Source organism: Corythoichthys intestinalis, chromosome 21 (genome assembly GCF_030265065.1).
Source record: "Corythoichthys intestinalis isolate RoL2023-P3 chromosome 21, ASM3026506v1, whole genome shotgun sequence".
NCBI lineage: Eukaryota > Metazoa > Chordata > Actinopteri > Syngnathiformes > Syngnathidae > Corythoichthys > Corythoichthys intestinalis.
Window position 1 is genome coordinate 17,539,543 of NC_080415.1, and position 23,377 is coordinate 17,562,919.

The 23,377-nt window shown below is 40.8% G+C and overlaps 1 protein-coding gene across 2 annotated transcripts in view; it reads left to right on the top strand.

Annotated features, from left to right (window-relative positions):
• The window catches only part of raraa (retinoic acid receptor, alpha a), a 373,148-nt gene that overhangs the window by 173,722 nt on the left and 176,049 nt on the right, over positions 1 to 23,377 (top strand). Inside the window, exon 3 of one of the 2 annotated variants that reach the window (XM_057827099.1) lies at positions 8,066 to 8,659. In XM_057827099.1, the coding sequence (XP_057683082.1) occupies positions 8,506 to 8,659 (154 nt within the window). In that variant the 5' untranslated portion in view covers positions 8,066 to 8,505. The remainder of the gene's footprint in view (positions 1 to 8,065; positions 8,660 to 23,377) is intronic. The other variant, XM_057827100.1, reaches the window with a different exon arrangement.

Consider the following 23,377-nt stretch of genomic DNA (forward strand, 5'->3'; position numbering starts at 1 on the left):
CCAGTCCAGATTAGCAGCAGTTACAGTATAAAATCAGAAACAGTTTTTGTTGAGGAAAATGATCATATCTGCCTTCTCAGGCAGTAAGCGTAAGCGTTCTGGACAGATAGTGTCTCCTGTAGTGGAGAACACATGTTCACTGGGTGTAGATGAAGCTTGAACGCATAACAGCTAGTGGCTCGTGCTCACAGCAGATGAGATAAATGTCACATATCACTAGTGAAGCACGGGGGAAAAAAAACCTAATGATGCACGTTGATACGACGGAGTATTAGGGCCAAATTAATAAATTTTTTAAAAAGCGCTACGAGATTAGTCGTACTATTGCAATGAAAAAGTCGCAAGTATTACGTAGGAGTAAGTTAGTTGTGAGCCGCTACGCACTTTACATACATGTACCTTAGCTGGGAGCTACAACCAAGCATTAGGATTATTATAAATTATTCTATTGATTATATTTTGATGATCTTTTAACACTGTTGATTTCAACAGGGGCGGCAACGTGCTACGTAAAGTACATAGCTACTTATATAGTTACATTAGCCCGACATAATAATACGACTTATTCTCGTACTAGTCCATCCATCCGTCCGTCCGTCCGTCATTTACCACTTAATCTGGGGTCAAGTCACAGGGGCAGCAGAAGACAGATGTAATTTTTAAAATTTTTTGTTTTACTTACCTAACGGCGTTAGAATATAACAGCGTTACTAACCGCATTAATTTTTTCAGTAGTGAGTAAAGAGTGGGGAGGAGGCAAGGGATTTGTGACGCCGTTGCAAAGGTGATGCTAGGTGGCTCCAATAATACCTGACTGTAGCCGATAGCCTACAAAGTACGTCCACGTGATGCTACGGTAGATATCACATATATATAGAACTAGATGTGAAGTGACAGACACGGCGGCTTTAGCAACATGTAAAGAGATCTAGATCCGTTATTAAACAGCCGCCATCTTAAAGCAGTAGACTTCTTTGGAAGGCTCTGTTGTAGAGAACCTTCCTAGCGAACCTAAGTAACTTTTCATCTAAAATACTCCTAAATCGGCAAAATCCTGACTTGAATCTATCTTTATATGATGAAACCGTTTTAAAACTTTCACATGTCGAAAGTAGTCAGAAGGGAACAAATGCAATAACAGGAGCAATTTTAACAACTTTAACGGTTGATTCACAACATTAAATGACGTCCAAACATAGAAAAGGTTACTATCTAGTTATCGGAATATCTGCAATATACCCCTGTGTCTAGTTAAGTTAAGGGTAAAGAATTGGGCTAGGGCCAATTGTCCCAAAAACCCTTTAAACATCACATTGTGCGACCGTTTTTTTTTTTTTTTGTTGAGAAAAAAAAAAACGTGAAAATTATCAACAATTACTTTGCCAAGTAACTAATTACTCTTACATTCAGGTAACTGAGTCACTAACACAATTACTTTTTGGGAGAAGTAATTTGTAAGTGTAATTAATTACTTTTTTAAAGTAAGATTAACAACCATCAGAAAAAAGCAACCAATGCAAAAAGTAAGTGTGGAGCCTTGGCAATATATATCGTTATGTTAATTTTTAAAATATCGTCCAGGCCTAATTTACATATATTTTTTACTTTTTAAGGGCTAAAAAGTAATAAAATAATCCAGAAATAAAAATGGCATTGCCGAAGGATTCAAAAATATATACGTTTTATACTCTGCAACACTCCCGGAAAAAGCGGAAGTACTGTAAAAGTACAAAAACTACATTGGAGTACTGTAACATGTTTGGAACTTTTGTTCAAATGAAAACAATTTTTTTTTTCTGTTTCGGATCGGGACTCGGTATCGGCTAATTCTCAAAATCAGGTGGCTCGGACTCAGGACATCCCTAGTAATAATAATTGTATAGGTAACGTTTTCAGTAAGTTTTCAGAGCAAATATTTCCTCCCCTTCCATGCAAAGAATTTAGCAATGTGAAAACAATGTTTTAATTTTAAAATCAAAAGTCCTTTGACTGTTGTCAAGACATACCGCCCGCTAAAGCAATAACACGCCCGCTTATTTACTCCGGCATTACTTCCGAAGAGTTGTTGGTTTACCGTAACAAAGAATAGTGATGTGTGATGCACTGTATCAGTCACAGCAACCACTAATGGAGACCACACAAGATGCTGTAATGATAATGGCAAAGAAAGTAGCCCATTTGCTGCTAGTGAGTTCTCACATTGACCCAGTGAGAGGTTGCTCCTTATTGAAAGACGTGAGCATCTATATAGCCTCTGGCTGTTACATGGAAATATAGATGGCATTACATCACATGCGGGTTGCTGACAATTCTAATGCATTTTACATGATCCCACCAGCATGAAATGCAGCAGCGGTATTTCCAAATATTGATGCTTGTAAGGCTATCCCTCACGGGCAGTTTCTTAGTATGTGTTTCTTAACTTGCCTCATTTTTGAGAGAGCCTTTGACGTAAATTATGTGTGGTTACATTTCCACACAATATGTTTTAATAATGCTTTGCTTACAAATGTTTGCTTTAACTTCAGAATCCTCCAATATTTTCTTCTCAAATTTTGCACTCTTAAGAAGAAGAACATGCTTATTAGTCTTAGTATTTCCAACTTATGGGCTTGAGTTTTTTAAGTTATTGGCAGCTGAATCATTATATTACTGGTTGCCATGGTTACAGAGAGTAAAAATTTTCTGAAAATTAATCATCAATATGATCATGAAGCATAGTTTACAGCAGAACTAAGCATTTTTGTGGTAAAAAAAGCATCTGTATGCATCTGGTAACCATGGTAACTACACATATTACAATTTATTATTGTAGTGCATTATTGCTGCACCCTCTAGCAACATGGCCATATATGGTTTTATAGGGTTTTATTAAAATTGTTCATGAATAAAGGGACATATAACATGCAGTATAATGACTAGGTGAAAGACAAATGCTCAAAGTACTGAAGTATGCAAATCACGAGTTTCTTAAAGCAACACTTTTCCGTTTGGTCGATTTTAGCGACGCTGGTGGACAAAAGCGGCAGTGTTTTGCCTTAAGTAGGACTGCGGTTCCCATTAGGACCAGCGCTGCGTTTCCCATGAGGACACACCCGAACAGCGGGGCCCACCCAGACGTGAGTCGTGCCCACCCAATCAAAATGTCGGGAATATCTATTGTTGCTTCGCACTGGATATAGAGAACGCACGGAGAGTTGGTCTCACCTACTTTTTTATTGCAGGATTAACGGTTACTGTTGGTCGCAACCACGTCGAACAAGTAATCACCAAAACAATCTCTTTTTGTATCCTCGTTTGTTATCCGCGCGCTTCCTCTCTCTCCTCCAGACATATTCTCGAAGTCGGACATCCGGGCATTAATGACGTCACCAGCCACAACAAAGCATCGCCATATTGAAAAAGTTGTATCGCCTCCTCGCGTCTATCGGCAGTGACTCGTGATAATCATGAGTCATGTTTAAGACCTTTTTATGAAAAATAGACGCAAAACACAGCTGAAATATATTAATTTCAGACGTTTGTCTATGGATGTTTACCTGTGCGTGCCCCCATCTCAAAATGGCGACACGTTGCTAGGCGAGATGACATCAACATGAGATCACGCCGACTGCGAGAATAAGCAAATAGATGAATGTAAAAAATAATAATAAAAATAACCCCAAAAAATTAATGCAGCCTCAACGGGACACAAGCCAGTGTCCTACTTGCGCCGGTCCCAAGCCCAGAGAAATGAAGAGGGTAAAAAAAAAGCCTGCATTGTGGGTGCCCCCTCAAGATTTCTTAGTGCCCACTCTGGTGGGTAAACCTAGATCCGGGCCTGCCGAACAGTGTCGTAAAATCATCAATGAATCAAAAATCAATCTCCCGGTCGCCTGCAGATGGATTAAACAACATTTCTGTTTCCAGCGGCTGTGTGAAGGACAAATAGTAATAAGGTAATGAATCCAGTTTTGACTAACCAATAGCACATAGCAATAACATAGCATGGCTTAGTGTGGCTAACGCCCCCACCCCACACGAACTCGTCAGCGCTGACGAAAGTGGTTGCGGGGGGTTCAAATTTAATTCTGTGTTTAAAAAAGATAACATTAAAAAATAAACAAGTTTCTTTCTGCTGGGATGCACACAATAAAGGCTTTTGCTGTCCCTTTAAGCTTTCAGCCTAATACAAGCTCAGTTTTTGGCCTGTAACCCCTGACCAGAGTGCACTCCACCTCACAATGACAAAGTGGCAAGAGTACTCTAGCACAACAATCAATAAAATAAGTCAGTGAGCAGAGGGTCAATCTCATAAAGTCAGCTCTCAGTTTGATTAAGAGACTTATTAGAACTGGACATATTCTCAACACAGACACATCCTTCTTGTTGTAATTATCACAATGAATGCCTCTTCGAGAAAAACGGGCCGTGATGCTCTTGATCTTTTGCTCCAGTTGACTGGTGCTTCCTATGGAGTTTTCTCCCATCTGTATGTGGTTGCGCCTCTCAGCCGTCACATCACTGTGCTTTACGCACACTAACAAGTGGGAACATGTCTGCCTTGACCCTTCTCCCTTTACAAGAGTTCATCCCTGATGTCCTGGTGTGATTCATGCTCGAGTGCCACATTCCTATACAACAATGTTCATGCAAAGACACATTCCCCCTGTTTTTCCCCCTTGCAATATTTCCACTGTTCCAACTCATAAATGGCTCATTATGGAAAAGAATATATTGCGCTTCTGTTGTGACAAGCTGTTTTGAAGTCATGCTACTCTCTTAATCTTGTTTATGCCAGGGTGTCAGCGCACCTCTTGATAGCAATTATGTTCTCTGGTGCTCTCTCGTTCTGCGCGCCGAGAACAGCTCTCTGTCTTTGTTTTGGAAGTTAACTCTGCAGCGCAAATCTCTGGTGGTCCCAGAGTGGCACCTTGGGTATCACCTCTGGCTTCTGCAAGTCGTGTAATTAGCCAAGTTTTTCTTTTGTGTTCGCATTTGTGTGTTTTTCGCTCGTCTCCCACACTATTTTGCAGCCTGTCACTGTTAATGAGCAGCGTGCAAAAGCTGTGAGGAGACATCACGCGCCCACTGCTCTCCTCACAGTTTTAACACCCCATTAGGTAATTAAGGCAGATGGGTTGTTTTTGTAAGGTTTCAGTCGAGACATTACCATTAATTAGCGTCAAAACAAAAGCACTGTTTAGCTCAAATGCTCTGTCCGAAAGGGAAACCATCTCTTTAACTAGTTGCAACAGCACTGAATGATCCTTCTCATATTTTCTTAAGGTTCACAAATTAACTCAGAGGTAACTAAAAATGAATTAACAATACTAATTATTTTAATCGTGCAATAATATCAGAGCCAATAAGGAAAATGTTAAGCTTTTTTTCTGTCATTTGACTCTGTATTCTAAAAATATGCAACTGTGAACGGCATGCCGCAATACAGAGCAGTAACCAGCATCAGTTCAGGGTGCTGTCCATTTAGGTGGTGGATGAAACATCAAACAGAGCGTGGTACTTGCAGGGCTCCAGACAAACATTTTTTACTAGGAACTTAAAATTTTAGGGGACGTAAGCAGAAGATTCAGCGGTGCACACTGTAAATCGACATGCTAAGTTTTCCTCTAATTTGCAACGTTTTTCCGAAAAATACTTTCATAATAAAATCATAAAACTATAAACTTAGGAATCTATATTTTATTCTCTATCAGTTTTGACATTAACCAATATGCAGCTTAGAAGTTAGGTTAATATAGGAAATTTGTTCTATTTCTGTGTCTGTTATCTTGCACTACAACCAATCAGCAACGGTTTTATTGACCGACAAATCACCTGCGACGACGCCGGCCAACCCGGAAATTGACATCCACACGCCACACTTTGTCAACATGGAGGAACATATCGTTTTAGAAGTGCGCGACCGGCACATAGTTTATGATACCTCTCAGCATTTCCAGGACATACAGTGGGGCAAATAAGTATTTAGTCAAACACCAATTGTGCAAGTTCTCCTACTTGAAAAGATTAGAGAGGCCTGTAATCGTCAACATGGGTAAACCTCAACTATGAGTGACAATGTGTGTATGGGGGGGGTGACTGAAAATCACATTGTTTGATTTTTAAAGAATTTATTTCCAAATTAGAGTGGAAATAAGTATTTGGTCACCTACAAACATGCACGATTTCTGGCTGTCAAAGAGGTCTAACTTCTTCTAACGAGGTCTAACGAGGCTCCACTCGTTACCTGTATTAATGGCACCTGTTTTCACTCATTATCGGTGTAAAAGACACCTGTCCACAACCTCAGTCAGTCACACCCCAAACTCCATTATGGCCAAGACCAAAGAGCTGTCGAAGGAAACCAGAGACAAAATTGTAGACCTACACCAGGCTGGGATGACTGACTCTGCAATAGGTAAAACGCATGGTGTAAAGAAATCAACTGTGGGAGCAATTATTAGAAAATGGAAGACATACAAGACCACTGATAATCTCCCTCGATCTGGGGCACCATGCAAGATCTCACCCCGTGGCGTCAAAATGATAACAAACAAAGCAGCAAAGAGTGAATGACCTACAGAGAGCTTGGACCACAGTAATAAAGGCTACTATCAGTATCACAATGTGCCGCCAGGGACTCAAATCCTGCACTGCAAGACGTGCCCCCCTACTGAAGAAAGTACACGTCCATCTACGGTTTGCTAGAGAGCATTTGGATGATCCAGAAGAGGAATGGCAGAATGTGTTATGGTCAGATGAAACCAAAATTGAACTTTTCGGTAGAAACACAGGTTCTCGTGTTTGGAGGAGAAAGAATACAGAATTGCATCTGAAGAACACCATACCCACTGTGAAGCATGGGGGTGGAAACATCGTGCTTTGGGGCTGTTTTTCTGCTAAGGGACCAGGACGACTGATCTGTGTAAAGGAAAGAATGAATTAAATCTCCTTCCATCAGCAAGGGCATTGAAGATGAGACGTGGCTGGGTCTTTCAGCATGACAATGATCCCAAACACACAGCCAGGGCAACAAAGGAGTGGCTTCGTAAGAAGCATTTCAAGGTCCTGGAGTGGCCTAGCCAGTCTCCAGATCTCAACCCCATAGAAAATCTGTGGAGGGAGTTGAAAGTCCGTGTTGCCCAATGACAGCCCCAAAACATCTCTGCTCTAGAGGAGATCTGCATGGAGGAATGGGCCAAAGTGCCAGTAACAGTGTGTGAAAAGCTTGTGAAGAGTTACAGAAAACGTTTGGCCTCCGTTATTGCCAACAAAGGGTACATGACAAAGTATCAAGAAGAACTTTTGGTTTTGACCAAATACTTATTTTTCACCATGATTTGCAAATAAATTCTTTAAAAATTAAACAATGTGATTTTATGTTTTTTTTTTCCTTCCACATTCTGTCTCTCATGGTTGAGGTTTACCCATGTTGACAATTACAGGCCTCTCTAATATTTTCAAGTGGGAGAACTTGCACAATTAATCGTTGACTAAATACTTATTTGCCCCACTGTAAGTAAAAAAATCAGCAGTATGGAAAGTTGTTGGCGCTCAGAAAAGACCGGTGTTCTGCCAAAGTGTGCTACACCGGCGAAACATCTACAAGTGGCAAATTTGACACCCAAAGTACTACCGTGCGCTATTTAGTTTGTTTTGTTTCAATCCATACAGACAGAACATACTAAATATGGGTTAAAAAAAATACATAAGATCGCTTAGACACACGATCTTTTGGACATCTGACGTAAAATTTGATTCGCCATTTGTTTCTACATCGAACGACATGCTCAAAATACGACGATTTATGACAGCGCCTTGAGCTTCCTCTTGCGGTTTAGTGTAAAAATAATATGTGAAATGACATAATAATGTGTTAATAATTTCGCACCCCCGGCCAAACTATGAGGAAAAACTGCAATTTGTAGTCCGAAAAATATGGTTGAATTTGAATTTTATTATTGGTTTGTAGCTATGACAACTTGATGAATCGGTTAATCATGAGAATCTCAAGTTATTGAAAGCAATTAAAAAAAACATTAATCGTTTGCCCAACCCTAATTTCTAAAATTTCTCTCGATAGAAGCTGAGAGGAGGAGGCCCATCGCGGGAGAACATGGTGGCATCATGTGATCTGAGCTCCCCGTAGTGGAAGCGTGCAACCACCAACATCAGCATCACCTCTATCTGCACGTCCGACTGCGGTTATCAACGTCGCCAAGATAAGGAATGGCCTCCCTATAAGCCTGTTTCACAATAGCACAGCACACAAAGATCAAAACACCCTGGAGCCCCCTTTTATATTCCAAGCATTGTTTCCTGAATAACTCAGCCCTCAACTGGATTGTAACCTTGGTGACAAACCCGGTGACTAGTTTGTGACCTTCGCCGGACACTGTGTTGGATTACGTGCTAATCCAGCATTCCCATGGGGGATTAAATCCGACCAGTAAACGACACTGACTCCGTTTTGGCTCTGTTACAAAATCACAGAGGGGTTTTCTTCAGTGAGTGACACACGTCATGGCTGGAAAGGGCAACCCGATGCCGGGCCCGCACTTAAATGGCTTCCCGATGCCCACCTACTCCTACTTCTTCCCACACATGTTGGGGAGTCTGTCGCCTCCAGCACTGCCAGGACTTCCTCTCAGCGGCTACAGCACACCCTCGCCAGCCAGTAAGTCAAACTCTAGCCATTCTTTGTCCCGTTTCACCTCTGTGGTTGCATGTGACCGAGCTTACTGTATACGTGTGAGCATCCCAGTGAAAGGACACTTTCCTGTGGTCCCGTGTAGATCTGTCCCGCTTGACAGACATGTGTGTTGGTAAACAGCCACAAATATACACCCACGCTCTCACAGGGCCTCCAGCGCTGTCCTTAATTTATGAGCCCACACACACACACATACAAATAAAAACAGGCAGGACAGCCAGAAAGGAGCGTGGCTCATTGCGACAAAAATTGGCAAGCGCTCCCGGAATAAAACTCTCACATACAATCATTGTTGCCAGCTCCTTTTTGCAATCAATCACAAACCGGAGAACTGTCGTGAAAAGTTTCTCGTCTAAGTAGGTGAGAAAGTTTGTTTTTTTTCTCAAAAGGAAATGTCACTGCAGTCGTGCGTTGACTCAGACAAAGTAAGAGCTGCTGAACAATGTTTTGTCTTGTTTTTTTTCTTAGTGTGTTGTCACAAATGCAAATTGCAAAATTATCAAAGCAAAGGCAATTTATTACAACACAAATTTTCTTTGGAGAAGATTATCCTAGGTGCACATATCTTTTTATATGTGCCTCACGTTCTAGGTTGCGGATTTAACCCTTTGATGTACACATTATTATTTTATTTATTTATTTCTACACATTATCGACTATTTCAAACAGGGGTCGCGTTAACCGAATATTTTCCGTCGTTGACCGGTTTTTTAAAACGGTGACGGAAAAAACTGAAGTCCGTCCGTCATTTTGACAGGTTGCAATTCACACCCCAGACCACAGGGTGGTGAGTGAGCATATTAATTAGCTATTGTCTCTCAATGCATGACGTCGTTGGCTATTCTGTCAGAATATTGTAGCGTCACCGGGGTCTGGCGGCGGCACCGTGATTGACACATCAACGCGAGGTTCTTATTGGTGCACCCGGTGTGCCAGCGCGTCATCCAATTGGTGGACTAGATTGCCGCCTGTGTATAGACCCCAATCACATGACGTCACAACTCCGCCCCCCTGACTGGAGCCGCCATATTTTCCGTCAGCTCGTTGTGTTATTACCGCTACGTACATGCCTCCTATTACGGCGTGTTTTTCTGCTCGTTAACATTAATAACCAAAATGGTGAAGACGTGTGTGGCGGTTGGTTGCAGTAACAGAGAAGATAGACGGAGAGACTTGAAGTTCTACCGTATTCTGAGAGACCCGAAGAGGAGAGCGAGATGGACTGCTGTAATTCGACAAGAAATCTGGGCACCAAACGATCACCACAGACTATGTAGTAGTCATTTTATATCTGGTAAGATGCATTTAATATATATTTTGAAGAATTTGGGCTGACAACCACAATTAGGATCATTGTGTGACGTTGGTGATTGGGGTCTATATCTTTTTCTTTGGGGGCGGAGTTGTTGTTTTGTTGGTGTTGTTGGCGGTAAGCAGACTAAAAAGTGGGAGAAAAATACCACGACTTCAGTGTCTAATTTTTCGCCGCCAAGCAAGCGTTACAATATTAATTAAAAGTGAATGAAAACTAAATACTATTGAATATGTCATCATTATCATTTTAAAAATTTAAGTGACGGGTAAAAATACATTATGACCGGATTTTTATGACCCTGTCAGTCAAAATGACAGACAACGAAAATGTCTAGCGCAACCTCTGATTTCAAAGTACTTAAGCTTTAGAACAACTCTATTAACTCTGTTGAAAAGTGTTGTCATAAGTCCACCTCTTCCCTGACTTTGCCGGAGTCATGTGGAGTTATTTAGCCTTGAAATTGAAAGTTAAAATAAGTAAAAAAATAAAAACAAAAGAAATAGTTAGCTTGGATATGTTTTGGGTAAACTCAATTTGTTAAATATACTGTACAGTGGTACCTCTACATACGAACGACCTATTGCAGGGGTCCCCATCTGCCGGGCCGCAGACCGGTACCGGTCCGTGACGCATTTGCTACCGGGCCGCACAGAAATAATAATTTATCAATGACCGTATTCTGGCCGAATTAACCCTGTGCCCCAGTTTAACACACCAATATCCCTGTCTACTCTAGATATAATACTCCAGGATAGATTAAAATGTCGTCATAGAAATCCATTGATTGGACTGCTAGCAGTACATCTTGTTTTGTGTATATAATATATCTATAGGCGCTTGTCCTCGATAATAACGTATTACAAGGCCGTGGGCGGAGCACATTTGTTCCTGGAAATAAGTAGCCCCCACACGAGCGAAGATGACTGGAAAACAGATGTCTTTGGAGATATTTTTATGGCGAAAAGGGCACCTGACAAACCAGAAGATGAGCCTACAACCTCGAAGACCCACGAACTGCAAAGGAGTGGATTCGTGACCTGTTTGTGAATAAACCGGGTGATTCGACCATGTCTGTGCAACAGGAGGATCAGCTTGTAGAGATTGCAAATGACAGCGATCTTAAATGTACATTTGAGACAACAACTCTCCCGAGGTTCTGGATTAAAGTCATTCTGGAATATCCTGACATCGCTACGAGAGCATTGAAAACCTAGCTACAATTTCCAACATCGTATCTTTGTGAAGCGGGCTTCTTAATTAATGCTTAACAACAAGACTAAGTCGTGAGAGAGCGGTATGCAGTTGTTGTGTGCAGCTAACATGGCAGGATGTATCTGAGGAGAACTTTTCTACATGTCCTTCCAAGATCAAACGTAAGTTGATATTCCTTTCTTTAAAGAAAGTTTTTAGTGTTTACTTTGGAATCGCTGCATTTGCGGCCATGTTTAACGTTACGCGTATGCGCAGAACCGCATCGTTGCAATTATTGATGGGTTGCAAAATTAGTCAGAGCACCGGTCCGTGAAAAAAAGACCCAAATAACACTGTCCTGTGGTGCAAAAAAGGTTGGGGACCCCTGACCTATTGTTGATGATGTTTCAATTTGGGTGTCGCAGTATGATGATGTGTACAGGCGCGACGGTATTATTTTCCATCTGAGCCAAACGAGCACAAGGCAAAGGAAAAATGTTGCAGTAAAATGTTACACATTCTTGTGTATATGCCACTTATTGCCACAGTTAACATTGAGGCTTTGGGCCTCTTTTGACCTCGTTGTGAGTTTGTAAGGTTGTGACTTCTGATTAAACAAACTCGATGCCAATCAAAACATTTGTTCTTCTTTTTCTTCAAATTAGAATCGACAAGAGAATCGATAAAGAATCGAATCGTTAAGCAATATCGATAATGGAATCGGAATCGTAAAAATCGTATCAATTCCCATCCCTAGGTACCACTGTATATGACTCCAATGCTTTGGTGTAGGCGCAACTGATCAAGGGAGGTGCGTAGTTTCAATTCTGCCTGTTAAACTGCATCATCATTGTCTCATCTGGTTTTAGACGGACATGCCCGACTGTTTTTAATTAATGACAGCACAATAAATTAGCGTTTTTCTTTAGCAAAATATATTAGGGGTCAAATATGAATTTAGGTTGCACAGGGAGAGAATAGAAATAGAATATAAGGTCTTATTCGTTCAGGGTCTACCTTTTTCCCCAAGTCAACTTAAATTCTCGTCAATAGAATTGAAAAATGCATAGAGTGAAGCTTTCTTAAATGTTTGTACTTTCTTTGTACTTGGTTTTGAGACTTTTGAGTGGCATTCCATTACACTTTTCCTCCTCGGGTGTCGGAAATTTCCAACTTCCCAGTTTGCTGGAATGCAGCAACAGTGCCCAACCCGCCCGCTCCCACTTCCCTGCGCCTCCTTCACAAAGACTGTTGCTTCCGATTCAGATTGCCCTTTTTACACGCTTGTAAGTGTATGTGCAATTGTGTGTGTGTGTGTGTGTGTGTGCTGGGCCACTTTCCCAGTGTTTGCGATATGAGGCGGCAAGCTTCCCCTCCCTTCTGCCTGGACAAACATTTCCTTTCAGTAAACACCGGAGAGCTGGGGACACCACAGCTTCCTCTCTCACACACACACACACACACACACACTATTAAGCCTAAACACAATTCTGGCCCCTCACACTGGCACATTTCTCCAAATCATTTCATGCAACAGTCAAACTCTTCCTTACCCCCTCATGCCTGCATATCTGAGCAGCCTGCTCCCTCCCATCTTTTGACACAAATTCGGCACCGCTAAGTCCTCTGCAACCTCACCCAGTGCTGAGAAGTGACGAAAGAGAGACAAGAGTGTGAGCAAGTCTTTGCAGTGAGAGGGATTTTCAGTCCGTCAGATTGAAGACAGGGAAAACTGAACACTGGCCTGGATGGAGTTCAACAAGGAATGTTTGCGTGCGCACTTGTTCCCGCGCTGTCAGATTGTGCCGCTTCATCTCACAGAGACTTAATTTTGGTTTGTTTTGTTTCAGCTCTGAAATCGGCTTGGTACCTTTTGCCAAGGAGTTTATTTTAGTCTGTTTGTTAGTATGCTTACTTGAATCTACTTAAACGATTAAGCCACAGTGAATGCTCATCTTTCCTCTGCTATTGACAACGATAGACGTCCAATCCATTTTGACTGGGAGCCATTGGCAGCCAGTGAGATCATGAGAGAACTTTGGAAAAAGGAAACGGCTTGGACCAAAGAATGGTGCTACCAAACCACATAAAAATTGGATTACTCTTTGACATATACAGACAATTCTGATACTATTTTAGCCACTTAGATGCAGGGCTCCAGACTAACATTTTTTACTAGGAGCACAGTGGCCCCTAACATAAAATTTTAGGGGCGTAAGCAAAAGATTGAGGCTCACACTGCAAATTGACATGCAAAGTTTTCTTCTAATTTTCACTGTTTAATCCATAAATACATTCATAATAAATGCATAAAACTGCAAAACTTCTAATCTATATTTTAGTCTCTATCACTTTTTTCATCAACCAGTATACTACTTAGAAATTAGGTTAACATGGGAATTTTCTTCTGTTTCTGTCACCTGGCACTACAACCAATCAGCAACGGATTTCTTGATTGACAAATCACTTGCGAGGTTATGGGCCGAACTGTAAATTGACATCCACACGCCACACTTTGTCAACATGTAAGAGCGTATCATTATAGCAGTGTGCGACCAGCACATACTTTATGATATCTCTCGGCATGATTTTGGGTACATAAATAAAAAAGCAGCTGTATGGAAAGTTGTTGGCGCTCAGAAAAATTTTAAAATGCCCTTCAAATTCATAGCTAATCAGAGACTAGCGATGACGCATAGGCAGAGGGCGGTGCGTATCGCTGTCGCTTGCCGCTGCAGTCGTATTGTGCCCCGTGTGTTGGCTTTCAGCTCAAATGCGAGGAATTTCGCATTTTGCCATTTGTCATCGCCTCCCGTGTGTCGAACCCCTGACCCGCTCCACACATCACCTACCTTCACCTTCTCTTTCTTCTTTTATATTTTCCCTTGGAAACCAGCTCGTTACATTACCGCCAACTAGTGGATTTGAACGTGAAGGAGTTTGTCAGCAAAAACAAGCAAACTGACGCTGTTAAAATGATGAAATTCAACAAAGAATCTTGACTTTGCAGGTCTATTGCATTAAATGTTTATTTTGTGGTAAGAATACGATAAATCAAGTGATATCACTTAGCGAAACTCTGTTGTCATTGTGGCTCCATTTGTCGAATGTCATACGATTTATTGGGTGTGACTTTTAGCAACAACTAGATCACACCTCGTGACGTCCTGTTGTGCCCGCCCCTGCACGCAATTTTAGTTTGTTGTCAAGTTGGTCTCAAACCTCACTAATAGGTCATGAATTTAACTTTCCATGAGCTAGGGGAACCCTGTCAATGTATTCATGTCCACTCCTTTTTACCATATTACTGATAAATGCAATGCTTTATCAACTTATTTGTGCATTGCCGCCGACAATTAGGCTTAAGTGTGGAGTAGAAGTTTGTCACCGACAAAAAAATTAAAAGAAAAATAAAGATTCTTTAAAACAAAATTAAATCTGTAAGTGGTACTTGCACAAGTGCAAGTAGATGAAAAATTTACTTGCATTGTGCCAAATTTTAGGGGTGAAATGCCCGCATTTATGAGCCGTCTGGAGCCCTGAGATGTGCGTATCTCAGGTTGTCCGCCCTTTCCCGTGATGTCATTAAAAGTGTTATCACAGATAACTTGAAAAAGTAATTAAATTACTGATTACACCTCAAAAAGTAATTTAGTTACTTTACCGATTACATTATTATCTAAGTAACTAAGTTACTTTAAAAGCTATTTATCGGTTACTTTTTTACCATTTTTTTCTCCCTTAGCTGACTCAACATAAGAATGACAACAGAAAAATGTCATCGCATGTAATTGACTTACCGATAATTGAATTTAAAGGGGAAGATCAGAAATTTTCATCGACTTAAGGCTTAATCTTCGAGTTAGCTGGGGTTTTAATAGTCGATGGAGTTCATTTCAACCACCATTGACTCATGTTAGCTTAGCCACTCCAGAGCCCCGAAACTAACAAATAACTGACAAAGTGTATGGATTTTTTTAAAATCAACTCCAAAAACTAATTAAACCCCCGCTAATTCAGAGATTAAGCCTAATGTCAAAAATTCTGAACTTCGGGTTAGGGCTAACAGCATATCAGTGCCAATGTAAAACAATGGGAATTGACTGCACAATAATCAACAACACACAAACACTAAATGAACACGTCACTTCACGGCATAAATGTGCAACATGAATATGATGTAAGCAATGCTTGCCGACTACCCGCCGTTGCAATGACAAAGCTATGAAGCAGCTTCAACCTATCGCTGGAACCCTCCAGAATGAAGGAAAAATACTCACGTTCCATGATGGTTGCACCCAGATCAACATTAACTTGCACATCTCAACAGGTGGCTGCACTCGCCTCGAATGTGCACCTTCGCTACACACGCCTTTCTCAGTCCCAAAATACTTAGCGTGTGTGACTTGAGACCAAAACAGGAAGTAACTATGGCGGTTACAATGGAAACAAAAGCGTAGTGGGAAGGTTTCTAACATTTTCTATCAAAAATGCTCTTGGTACATGACTACAATATTCTTCATTCTGCATACATTATGAGTCAATAAGAAAATAGTAACGCACAAAGACTAAGGAAACTTCTTTCACATGGTCATTTATACTAGATGTTCTCTTTCCCTTTAAATTTTTAAGTGAGCACAAAATAAGGCCAAAGTATAAAATTTTACAATTTGACACCGATTCAAATAAGGATTGTTTGGCCTTAGCGGAGGTCTGTACTCAACATGGTGCCATTCTGCTCTTGTCCTTCAGTTCTGGAAATGTTCAGTATACACTCCGTTGTTTATTCGGTTGACATGACTCAAGTGATTGGCAGTTTGTCACAGTTCCATTTGTTTCCCCCTCAAAGCAGAGACAGAGCGGACAACATTTGCTTTCGAGTTCAGTGGAGCGCACTGTTCTTACGTATTTGTTTCCCTCTGTTGGTGTCAAGATGTTAACAAGTTGTTAACAACAGTCTCGATTATTGTAAGCAACTGACTGATCGGCTGTCTTTAGCTTTCAAATGGACCTCCTTGGATTTCAGCACTGACGTATAGTGGCGAATTTCAACATGGTGAGAAAAACAGTTGCGTTCGGACCTCCACCAATGCTGTTAAACCCCCAATTGTTTTTGGAAAATAGTTATGCAAAGGATCGTAAAATGCACAAATCATTAACACAAATTTGCATTTTTGGTAACACTGGCTGTGTATATCTTGCCTGGTACACCAGACTCACCGCTGTTCCAGCTATTGAGTCTGGCCACCATTCACGCGGATACAATTTCCAGGGCAGAGCAAGCCACAGCAAACAGACAGCGGAGTGGACCAATCAACGACGGGCAGACGTGACGTTAGTAAAATGACGAGGGCAGGACGAGGGACTTGCGCGCGGAAGAAAACATACGAAGAGAGCGGAGTTTATTCAACATGGCTAGCGCGAGACAGACTGTTGTCAATGACTCGTGTCGATGTGTTTTTGGTAATTTAAAACTGATTTTACCGTGGATTGGAACATATTCTCGGCTCTCCCGTTCACCATCTGTGTTGTTGAGGAGACGAATTTCGACGCGCAAGAGTGACGTTGCTCGTTAAGAACACGTCCCGCAAATAAACGAATCTGATTTTGGTTCCCAGACTATTTCTCTCAGTGTTTGAAAAATACAGGGAGAACAGTCTGGCAGTGCCAGGCAAGTGTATATCTGGGGTCTCAAACTCATTTTATTACAGGTCCACTGAAATGGTCTGAGTGAGTCTGGGCTGCATTCAGGATTCCTAAGAAACGGATTACCGTATTGGCACGAATATAATGTTTTTTGCATCGAAATTAGACCGAAAAAGAGGGGGTCGTCTTACATTTGCCGTCTAGACGTTATACCACTGGTTCACAAACCAGTCCTCAAGGACCCCTGTGGATCCTGGTTTTTGTTCCTACCGATCGAGCACAGACCGTTTAACCAATGAGGTTTCTGCTAAAACAAGCAGCACCTGACTACAATCAACTGATTACACTTGTAAAACACCAGATTGGTACACATGTGTCGTCCTGGTTTGTTGGAAAGAAATCCAGCACCCACAGCGGCCCGATATGGAATAGTTTGGGAACCCCTGCGTTATACCCATTCACGACACTAGATGGCGCCAGATATCATTGAAGAGATGTTCTGTCTTGACAGACCTCTGCTACTCTCAAATTTACCCAGTTTGCATTATTTTATTGCAATGTTTTTCCTTATTCAGATTTGTTTCAAGACTACAGTTACAGTTAGACTTCAATTTGATGGTTAATGCAGTTATTGCAATTTTGTTGTTTTATCACAATAGTTTGGTTTGTTTACATTTCAAAAACCAGAAGACTCATTTACGAATGTGATTGCACTTTAGTTTACATATTTAAATGTTCAGATATTAAGATTTGAATGAGGCAAAATAACATGCTTTTTCTCTCAAATATGATTGAACACTCTAAATTGTCCGTAGGTGTGAGTGTGTGCGTGAATGGTTGTGTGTCTCCTTGTGCCCTGCGATTGGCTGGCAACCAATTCAGGGTGTCCCCTGCCTACTGCCCGAAGTTAGCTGGGATAGGCTCCAGCACCTCCGCGACCCTCGTGAGGAATAAGCGGCATGGAAAATGAATGAATGAATATATTGTTATAATCCAATCAAATAATATTTGTTTTGGATGTACTGTAATTATTTTTTTTATAAAAATTAATGTGGTGTTCAAAAAGTCTTTTTTCAGACTTGAGTCTTGAAAAAGAGGGGGTCGTCTTATAATCAGGGCCTTCTTATATTCGGGCCAATACGGTAATTAACTAATTTAGTTAAAAACACTAACAAAGTGCTAGAGTGATGCTAGGCAATACTACCGGTAGATTCTAATAAAATAAAACAAAAAAAATCTAGGGCAAAATACACATGGGCCAACCCTAAACTCCTCATAAAATTTGTGATAATATGTCGACTGAAAACTAGTTGAATGACATCTCTTTTATATCCTGAGGGGGTCTGTATCGCTTTCACCGGCACTAATTAACTTTGAGGAGGGTGGCAGGCACTCTGCCACTCAAAAAAAAAAAAAAAAAGACTACAAATGTGCTGACTGCTTTACAGCATATGTCTCTTCCTCCTTTCCCTATTCATTATAAAGACGGAAGTCGATGTGAACGCTTTCGCGTGAATATTGCAAAGATGGCAGAGCAACAGATACAAAAAAAATTGTCTGAGGAGGAAAAACAAGGGGGGGTTTACAAGGATATACAGAATAGACATTGGCCCGGCTTTTACTTGCTGGCGTGACGCCCCCCAACCAAACCAAACTCGTCAGCACTGACGAGTTCGGGTGGGCTAGAGGATTAGCCGCACAGCCACACGGTTGCCAACCGTCATATACTATTGTTTAGCCACAACTGGATTTATTATATTTTTACTTTTCATCCTTCACACAGCCGATGGAAAGAGAAATGTTGTTTAAGCCATCTGCAGGTGACCATAATGATTTTACGACACTATGCAGGTGTGCGCGGGTCCTCATGGGAAACGCAGCGCTGGTCCTCATGGGAAACGCAGTCTCCTTATGGCAAAACACTACCGCTTTTGTCCACTGAAAAGTTACAAAGTGTTAATGTATGTATTTATTATGTTTTTGTTTGTTTGTTTGTTTGTTTGTTTTTTATTTACGACATACATTTTTTTTATTTTTGTTTTTTAAATAATTGTATATTATTTTTAGTTATTTACAGTACATAAATTTTATTTTATTCTTAAATTGCGCATGGCTTTTTGTTTTTATATTTACAAGTTCCTCAATTTATTGTGTTAATTTTCTAAAGAAAAGATTTTTTATTTCAAATTATTCATGATTGCCCATGCCAAAATACACCTTTTGATAATACGTGGCTGTAAATTAAAGTACCACGCATAACAATCGGCCCCAAATTTAAGACCACTGGTCGAGATCAACATCTGCATTTTTAAAGGGAACCTCGGGCTTAAAGACTTGTAGGCTCTAATAAGTCACAATTGTTCTTTTTTACTAAAATATGTTATTAGAAACACATAAAATATTGCCATTGATTTAAAAATCTCTAATATTTAGTACAAACATGTTTTGACCTACGGAGGGCGCCATGTTTTATGCATGCAATTGATGCTCAGGGTGATGACGTACTTTGCCACTTTCACTAGACAAATAGTACCGGGTTACTGCAATTCCTTCTACGCGGCGAGACGTCCAACACATGCGCACATCAGTTAAAAACAGCGAGTATTTATAATATGTGTTTTTATTGAGTCTTTTACTACCTTTTCAGTGTCTCAAAATACTTTTTGCATGTGTTTCCCTCTCATACTTTTAAGCATTGTGTTTTCTTGTGGTAGCTTTAAAGCAGTTTGTTAATCTGTTGACCACATTGGTCACGTAGCATATTTAAACCGTATTTTCTTAAGGCATCTTTAGTATGTTTTGTATGCATCAAAACAAAACAAGGTGAAAGCGCACGGTAGTACTTCGGATGTCAAATTGGCCTCTTGTAGGACATTTCACCTGTGTAGCACATTTTGGCAGAACACCTTTTTTTCCTACTCTCCTCTCCTCTCGTCTCATCCCGTCTTTCCTATTCATTTAGATTTTGCTGCTCGTTTTGTGCCATATCGACAGTGCTGTAATGCTCATTAATGTTCCTCTCGGGTTCAAATTGAAAGGGGCGAAGAGAGGACATCTTTATGTCGCTAGAGTCATACTCCAGAAGCCCGGCAGCGTAATCATGTGACGTCACCACCCTGCGACGTCAACAATAATGGTGACCTACTGGTCAAACTAATTTTACAAATGGTATAAAAACGAAAACATCAAGAAGGGTTTAAATATTAAATTATTTTAACTCATGATAACGTTTATGTTTTAAGTACTAGTCTTTCTATCTGTGGATCCCTTTCAAGGTGTTTTTCCTTGCTTCAGTAGTGAACATGTGATTTAACTGTTCTTACAAATCTAAGGGGTGCTAAACACAGATTCCATAAATATTTTGGTCTAACGTTTTAGATCTTTTATACAGTACTTGTATCCTTCTTATTAGGTGCTAATGTTTGTTTCTCCTGCTCACATTCATCATCTTTCATCCCATCGTCATTCACTCTCCCTTCTGTGACTTGATCAGCCTCAGCCAAACACAATAGAGCCATTATTTGGAACAAGCAGAGCAGAAGGGTTTTAATAGAGGCTCTGGTCGTCCTCCCCTGTTGCTATTTCTCAGCATCTCTCCAAGCCGGGCATCCTCACTTATGTCTTTACATTATCTGATAGTCATCATCGGCTTGGGTTACTCTCTTGAGCAGGTATTGATATCACATTTATTGCCTGGAGCTTTATTGCTTAACATAGTATCATCAAGGGAGAACCCTCACGTTCATATCGAACTTCAACAAATATTATTACGCATCCAATCAAATGTCTCATTACACACAATCCGCGCAACATTCACAGGAATTTAAATTAAAAACCTTCCGAGATCCTCGCCCTGATGAAAATAGAGCCAGCAGGCAATAACCCAACCGGGCTATTGATCCCATTCTTATCGTTAATGCCTTCCGTTGTCTGTCACCGCGCTATTAGATTAGCATGGTGTTTTGAGGGATCATCAAGAGTGCAGCCAATCTGCAACCTGTTGCCACGCCGGACTAATTCCCTTTTCCCGACAGACCATGCTTGTTTCAGCTGCTTCAATTTCTTACTACTCGATTTTTCCCCCTAGAACCACTAAAACAAGTAAACACCCTTTTTTGCCAAAACAATTAGAAGGAAAAATCTCATTTATAAATATACTTTTTGGCCAGGTGAAGAAATATGTAAGGGTATTTTCAGAACTTAAGGAAGTAATGCCATTAAAAAAATAACCCACAGAGGAATGCACCAGCCAGGAGTAAATATGGCTATGGTAATTTTGGCTGGAGTGTGTGTTCACTGCTTCCTGGATGGACAGGTGGTTCCTATCTGCCTCGGTGGTCCGCACGAATCAAGGGGGACATGCGAGTGCGCTCCATGGGTGGCGAAAATATACAAACACTTTCGCTCACAATGCCCCTCTGATTGGGATATAATGACAGTACGAAGCTCTTGTGAAGTGCTCCCCTTTGGCAGCAGTCCAATGCATGATTCTGGGTGTGTACACAAATACTGTCTTATGTCACAGACCAAAGCACTTTGTTAGCAGGCGACAGGATAGCCGATTCATTGAGAAAAACCCCACTGGAGGTGCTCATCATTATCGGAAAGCCATTGAAGGCTGCCGATACGTTTGATGGTGGGGATGGAAGCTTATGAAACGCTGCTTGCCAAATACATACACTATGTCTTTGTCACGTTCAGCCTATCTCACCTATTGACCAGGGTAATTAACTGCGGCATCATTGAAAGCTTGAAAAATTAAGTCAAACACAGGGATTGTCAATGTTCATTTGCCCCTCACAGTCAGCACGTCTATCACCGTCAATGGCAGCCAATGAGTTAACATCGACCAGTGTTGTTTTTGACAGCCCTTTTAATTGTCGCCATAGTCTTTTGGACGATAATACTCATTAGTCTTGGTCATATTTGCGTCATTTCAAAATGTGTTTGTCTGCGTCTAGTTTTTTGTTGAAGAAAACCGACTAATTTTGTCTAGTTTTAGTCAATGTCTTAGTGCTGCAACGATTAATCGATTGACTCGAGTAATTCGATTGGAAAAAAAAATTTAATTAAATTTTGCTGGTCCGAGTATTCGTTTAATTAAAGTGGCATTGTAACGGTATGTTTTGAAAGTGTTTGCATTAAGTTTTATTGATTTGCGTGGATACACTGCCCTCTAGTGGCAACAGTGAATATGACATTACTTATTTCTCATAGCTGAATTCAGCGGCTCCCTGTTAAGACCAACATAAGCCAAGATTTTATTTAAGCTAATGCTGGTATATTTAGCCATTTTTGTGGGAATATGTGTTTGAACCATTTGTTAGGAACATTGTAAAAAAAATAAATTAAAAAAATAGCATTTTATAGCATTTAAGCTAGCAGACTTTTGCTATGTAAGTTAGCCAATTGTTCTTTTGTTGTACTTAGATCCTCTTTTTTTTTTTTTTTTTTAATACGGTTTGAGGCTAAGCTCAGGTATTTTTAATTTTTTATGTTCCATATCCGATTACCCGATTATTCGAACTAACTAGTTAATCGATTAATCGACTGCTAAAATAATCGATAGCTGCAGCCTTACAATGTTACTCAAAATGCTTTCGTCTGTTAAATTCAAAACTTTATTCATACATTTTCCATGCCGCTTTTCCTCACAAGGGTCGCGGGGGTGCCGGAGCCTATTCCAGCTTACTCTGGGCAGTAGGCAGGGTGCACCCTAAATTGGTTGCCAGCCAATTGCAGTAAATTCAAAAGTTTTAGTCCAAAAATAAATAAATAAATACAGGTTTCCAACAATTTCGAATACGGGTTGGAATCTCTGGGTAGCTCACCATACGACACGATTTGTGATACTAGGCTCACGATAACAATTATCTTTCAATATGGCGACACAAAAATGATCGATACATGCTTCCAGAAATGAGGGACTGGGGTCCCTCCCACTTTAAACGAATCGGATGTCTATGGCCGTCAATGGCAGCCAATGAGTTAATTTTGGGTCATTTCAAGTCATTTCCTGATGATTTTCCATTACGTCCTTTTGATTTGGGGGCATTTCTGGTCACTCCCTATTGATTTGAGGACATTTACTGGTCACTCACTCCCTGTTGATTTTTGGTTACTGAACAAGAAGTGACCCGGGAATGTCCCAAAATGAATAGGAAGTGACCCAAAATGAACAGGAAATGACCTGTAAATGCCCTAAAATTAGCAGGAATTAACCTATAGACCCTACCCACGTGACGTCACAACTCCGCCCTCCTGACAGGTGCCGCCCAATTGTCTGTCAACACATCGTGTTTACCTGTTACGGCTATGTACATTCCTCCTATTTACGGCGTGTTTTTCCGCTCGTTAACATTAATAATCAAAATGGTGAAGGCGTGTGTGGCGGTCGGTTGCAATAACAGAGAAGATAGACGGAGAGACTTGAAGTTCTACCGGATTCCGAGAAACCCGAAGAGGAGAGAGCGAGATGGGCTGCTGCAATTCGACGAGAAAACTGGGCTCCAAACGATTACCACAGATTA